This window comes from Diplotaxodon limnothrissa, linkage group LG15, assembly GCF_057381915.1.
Source record: "Diplotaxodon limnothrissa isolate DT_005_m linkage group LG15, D_limnothrissa_male_GT1.1, whole genome shotgun sequence".
Classification (NCBI taxonomy): Eukaryota; Metazoa; Chordata; class Actinopteri; order Cichliformes; family Cichlidae; genus Diplotaxodon; species Diplotaxodon limnothrissa.
Window position 1 is genome coordinate 34,577,737 of NC_140610.1, and position 6,454 is coordinate 34,584,190.

A 6,454-nucleotide genomic window follows, 5' to 3' on the forward strand; every position below is an offset into this window, starting at 1 on the left:
TCACTTTTAACTGACACTAATAAAATTTCTCACCACTGTCTCTGTTATAGAAACAAAACACTGAGTGGATTAATGGACAAGTGAATAAGTAGATTCAATTCATGCCTATTCAAAGTCACAGAACTTGAAGCAATAATGAACTCTATAGGTTTTGAATGAACAAACTAAATAATTATTTAGAGGATGTCAGCTATTAAACCACAGCAATAACAGGGTGCAGCACTAGAATGTTCCTTCTTGACCTTGGGCAGAAAATCACAATTCAAGTTTTGACAGTTGTTCAACTGCATCTCAGATCTAGAGGCTTTCTGATTTGGTGGATAGTGTTTAGAGTAAATTCTATCGATATCTCTTTTAAACAATCATTCTCTGAATATAAGTAACTGCTGTTTATTATTTGCTACGCCACTGAAAGTGTTACTGTAAAAAAAATCCCAACATATTAGTGAATGTCACACCTTCTTCTGTGGTTGACAAAAACAGATCGTGATGAGCTCTCAGAGTAACAGCCCAGCAAAGCCAAACAGGTGGATTTTGCATTTCTTCTATTCACGACACAGTGTTATGTAAAAGCAGCACAGGGAATCATGACAGCTGCAACACATTTCACTGACATTAGTACACTTGTAGAAACCAGCAGAGACGGCTGCTTTGATTTATGTAATCAGTCAGCTGCAGTGTGTACAGTTAAGCTTACATGCAGGTGTACACTTCAGAAATCCCGCAATTAATGATGTGCCAACAGCACTTGAAAATAATAGAGGGGTGCCATATAAAAGACTTTGAACTGATCAAGAGCTTGCAAACACTCGATAAACATGCGCATGTTGACGGTGTGGGAGAACGTGACGGTCATGCGGGATTCGGGGGGCTATTTCCACGGGGGTGGATGAGGTAATGTTACGACAGACCTCCCCGCTGCATCACACCGGAGCATTTGTTGACTAACAGCCTCAGGCTAGATGTCCCTGCGTTGCCCCGCTGTGGGCATAATTACTCTTTCTGCCATTAAATGATTTCTCAGGTATAAACACCACAGAGTACCGAAGACGCCGCGGGGTGGATGCGGCTGCAGTGTTTGCCCATAGTAAACTTCAGCATGCAGCTTCCTGTGGAAATTCAATGTCTGGTCAGCATGTTAAGTAGCCAAGCCAGTGGGAGATACTGGACCAATTAGTGTTTACAGAGCAAATAAAGGTCACAAAGAGCAGTTTGACTTCAGCAGTTCATTTCAAAACATGCAGTAATGGGAGGATGTGAACGCCAACTTTCACCGAATCCAGAACGACATCTAACGCGAAAGTGCAGCATGAATAAAACACACCAGCACCTTCACAAAAACAGCATACTGACTGACGGGCTAACCTGGTGGAGGGTTCATGTTCCCTGGTTTTCTTGGATTCTCAGTGGGAAATTTCATCTTGGCTCTTCTGGCACTGCCACTATTAGAAGAAATATATATCCAACTTTCAGGGTCTTTCTGTTGATTCCGTCGCTTTTAACCGGGAAAGAATGGAAAATGGCAGGGAGTAAAAAGACATTATCCGCAGCGCGTGGTTCCGCTTCAGTGGCTGAGAGACTTGCTGCTTGTATGAAGCTTCTCTTCTCCCCAACGGTGGCGGTCTTCAGAAGCGCACACCCACCGCTCGCCGCATCACCGTCTGCATTGTGTAGCAGTAAACACCATGGGCGCGGGTAACGAGAAGCGATGCTCCACTGAAGAATCTAACCATCACATTGCGACGGATTTCTGTTATACATTTACATCACGGTGCATCTGAACAGCTCTGCGCTGCTAGTTGTCAAGACCCACCACTCCCAGATGCTGCTGCTGGTGCAGTTTGGCTTAATCTCCACACCGTAGCGCAGCGTCGTGCCTTTACCACTAGATCACGTTTGTCCAAATGAGAGGAGCAAGCAAAGAGAGGAGAGATGCTGAACCACAGCAAGACGCGCTTCAGTGTTTATTTAACAATAACACCTGGTAGCTGTTGAGAAATATAAGCATTATATAAGAAGTCTGTGCTAAATTAAAATATGTTGACTCCATTGTTACACGAATTAGGGTTAGGATTGTGGAGTGTTAAAACTCTAACCCCCTCCTTTCATCTCCAACAGCATTCAGTCATATCAGGCCTATTTGATGGCACAAGATTGCTGCCATCTTCTGACGCAGTTAGCTATTGGCTCTGGAAGCAGGCTTGATTCTGCTTGACTACAATTTCATAGCCAAGTTTGTTGCTGTTTCTTTCTTAAGAGCCTGTCCACGACCTGTTAACGAAGGCGGAGCTTGTTAAGCTGAGAGGTCAGCAGTTTCTTTGATTGTTTGGGCATTCACATTGTGGATAAATCTGTGGTCTTTAACAAGAAACTAATGGGAGACCAGTATGCTAGACAAGCTGCCACTGGCTATGCTTCCTATGCTCTGATCAATCTACACACAGTACAGTAACCGAGCTAGAATTAGCAAGTAAACAGATGCGATAGCAGAGTTAAGAGTAGTGTCAAGAAGTTTTAGTAACCCTTCAACATGTTAGCAAGTAAACTCTTGTTGCTATAGAAGAGAGAATCAAATCCGGTTTAATAAAACAGCCACGCTGAACAGGTGCAGTTTGTCATTTTCAGATTTTAGATCTGAGAAATCAGACTTCATACAACACCTTCATTTCTCATGTATGATTTATCCCTCTTTAGATTGTCAGTTAACCATGTCACAGTGCGGGTGCCTGCGTTTTTTAATTTTATAAAAATATTTAATATACATTTAACATCAAGAAGTTGTTCCTGTGTTTCTGAGTTAACAGCTGTTCCTTTGAGAAATATCTGGTCCTCACAGCAGCCACAAAAAAACACACATTTTTTAACCTCATCTTTTTTGATACCGGTGTTCAATCAGAAGCAATTCAGTTTTGTTTAATTTTTTTTAGTTTTGTGTATACGGCCCCAAATCACAAGCTGCTTAAAGTTGCTTTATGTTGTGAGGTAAAGACCCTTCAACAACACAAAACCTCAACAATCAGAAGACTTACTATGAGAGAGTACTTGGTAAAAGTGGAAAGGAGAAATTCCCTTTTAACAGGAAGAAACTGTCAAGATCTAGACTCTGGCAGGACTCCTTAGTCAATTATTTATAATTATAATTAAGTATAAAAAATAAAATTACAGATTATAATTATGAGTCAATTATTTACCATTATTTACAGTGAATATGAATAGTCAAAAGATTATACAGTAGTGACAATCCCAAACTCCTCTGATGCTTTCCAAAGTTTCCAAACCATTTCCCAGACTCCCTCTTTGCAAAGACATCTCACCACTCTGCATCTCAGGTCTCTCCAGGTAGACCAGAAAACAAGGAAAGGCAGGTAAGTGTCACGTAGGTGGCTGAATGAGGATGTGGACACTGTTTATTATGAAGACAAAATTAACACAACATGATAGGTTGCACTAAACTGAATGACTGGACATGACTGAGCTAGATGTGTTTCATTAAAAAGACAATGTCAATAGAATAGAAAGAGGTAAGATGACAGATGGACTGTGACAGTACCTTTCCCCAACCTATAAAGGGAGTCTGAGGAGGAATTCTCTCACCATCTTCTTGTCCGGGATGGCGGGATGCACGACCTAGGATCATTCCTCTGGGCCATATTCCTCACAATCAACCAGGTACTGGAAGCCCCTTCCACGACATCTGGTGTCCATAACTGAGCAACCTCAAATGGGGAGACAGAGAGGATTAATCACTGTATCATTTTCAAACGGTCCAGTGTATTTGGTTGCAAATTTCTTAGGTTTCATTTGCAGAGGGATATTTTTTGCAGATAACCAAACTTTCTGACCTGATTGATAAGAAGGTGCAAGTATCTGGTACTGATCAGCCAGACATTTGTTTTGCTCTTACATTCTCAGGAGTGCAGTTCAAGTTGACTTCGAGTCTTTCACAAAAGATGGCCACCATAACAGAGCCAGGAAGTATATTGTGTGGTTGATACCAGGATGACCCATACATTTGGCAGTATGTGCCCACTAGGTTACTTTTGACCGGACTTTCACAGGGATGAGGAGTTGAGGTGTGTTACCTGGGTTCTACTCTTTTCTTTGGGCGTTTCGAACCAAGGAATCTATTTCCCAGGTTAACAAACCAATTACGCATGATGTAGGCAAGATAGTTTCTTCCTTGGGCAGTCTGAGGAGGAGAGCAGTTTGGACAAGGCAAGATTTATATTTATATTTATATTATGCAATCTGGATCTGTAAGTGATGGTAAAGGAAGGCTAGCTCTGTGGTTGGCATGAAGCTGGACACTCTGGTGACAGTGGCAGAGAAAAGGACACTAAAAAAACTGCTGGACATTATGAACAATGCTGGGCATCCTCTGCACACGGCTATTAACAACCAGAAGAGTCTGTTCAGTGACAGGTTGCTTCTCCCCAAGACAAGAACTAACAGACTTAAAAACTCCTTTGTCCCACACGCCATCAAACTGTTTAACTCCTCTCTGGAGGGGAGAGGGAGGGGAACAACTAAGCTGTAGTGCCTCTTCACCTCACTGTGCAATACCTTTTGTGCAATACTTTTGTTAATAGTCAACGGTGCAATAGACTCCATACTTGAAATGTGCAATTCACTTGTATTTTTATTTTTATTCCTATTTATTCTATTTATCCCCTTCGTATATTTTATTTATATATGTGTGTGTGTGTATATATATATAATATTCTGTAACTGTAACTTCTGTCGGTGCTGTGCTTTTGGAAACCGAATTTCCCAGAGGAACCCACCCGAGGGATTAATAAAGTTTTATCTTATCTTATCTTAAAGTTGAAGCAAGTAAAGAAAAGAGCCCACCTGGCCTGACGAGCCTTTGATCTCACAGCTTACTGTAGGCAGAGGTGGGAAGTAATGAAGTAAAAATACTTTATTAGTGTACTTAAGTAGAATTTTCAGTACTTTACTAGTTTTTTTGACAGTTTTTTACTTTTACTCCCTACATTTTTAAACAAATATCTGTATTTTCTACTCCTTACATTTTCAAAATGGGCTTGTTACTTTTGGTTTAATGGATTTGAGGGGAGTTATTATTTTACATCACTGCGAGCCTTCAAACATCAAACTGATTATATGCCTAAACAGTAAAACATGAAAGACTGTCCATATGTATAATTCATATTGCATAAAAAGACTGTGCCATAGTCAGGGGTTAAAGTGAGTCTTTTTTGTGTGTGTGTGGGTTTTTTTTTGGCATAGCACAGGAATGACCACAGGTGACCATAAGTAACAGTTGCGGTACTTCACCATCTAGCTAGCCCTACAGTAGAGGAGTGAACATAAAGAATGGTAAATGGCCTGTATTTGTATAGCGCTTTACTAGTCCCTAAGGACCCCAAAGCGCTTTACACATCCAGTCATTCACACACTGGTGATGGCAAGCTACATTGTAGTCACAGCCACCCTGGGGCGCACTGACAGAGGTGCCACCGGGCCCTCTGACCACCACCCGTAGGGAACGGGTGAAGTGTCTTGCCCAAGGACACAATGACCGAGACAGTCCAAGCCAGGGCTCGAACCGGCAACCTTCTGATTTACAAGGCGAACTCCCAACTCTTGAGCCACGATCGCCACCGAAATAACATGCTGTGGAAAGGTAATTTAAAATACAGTGTTTCTATCAGCTCAAACACACAAACTGTTTTGTGTTCAGCTTGTTGCACACAAAAAATCCTCCTTTTCCCCCACATTATTCATATTTCATCGAGGCATTTTTTTTTTCAAATTTTGCCCATTTCTTCTTTTTGATTTCCCCTTCCAGCATTTGGTTCTTTAAAAAGTCTGTCTCAATTTGCTGGGGGATGCTGGTTCTTCTTCTTTGAATGTTGCAGGGATGGTAGTTGCCTTTGTAATTTCTCTTTTATGTTTCTTGCGGTTCAAATTCTCTAATTTATTTTGTCTTGATGTTATGTTCTTTCTAGATAAATAATTTAAATTTTTTTTAAAAATCTTATTTATTTTTTTGCTTGTCTATATATTTCCTGATTTTAATTTGTTGTTATTACTTATTTCACCTTCACCTTTGTTTATTCTTCTTCTTATTAATTTCAGGTTCTTTCTTTCATTACTTTTAAAAAAAAATTGTCAGTCTTTGCTTATGCGTTGTCATTACTCTGTCTTTGTTAATCAATCAATTAAAACTTTTTAATCCATCCATCTGCTTATCCTTTTCAGGGTCGTGGGAGCCTATCCCAACTGTCATAGGGCGAGAAGCAGGGTACAACCTGGACAGGTCGCCAGTCTGTCGCAGAGATAACACACAGGGACAGACAACCATTCACACTTACATTCACACCTAGGGGCAATTTAGACTTTTCAATTAACCTATCCCCACAACATGTCCTTGGACGGTGGGAGGAACTCCCGCAAACACGGGGAGAACATGAAAACTCCACACACAAAG

General features: G+C 40.9%; 1 protein-coding gene across 1 annotated transcript in view; it reads right to left on the minus strand.

Annotated features, from left to right (window-relative positions):
• The window catches only part of kcnk10a (potassium channel, subfamily K, member 10a), a 30,913-nt gene extending 29,493 nt beyond the window's left edge, over positions 1–1,420 (minus strand). Inside the window, exon 1 of the mRNA XM_085372314.1 lies at positions 1,366–1,420. Within this exon, the coding sequence (XP_085228440.1) occupies positions 1,366–1,420 (55 nt within the window). The remainder of the gene's footprint in view (positions 1–1,365) is intronic.
• Positions 1,421–6,454: the final 5,034 nt, after the last annotated feature.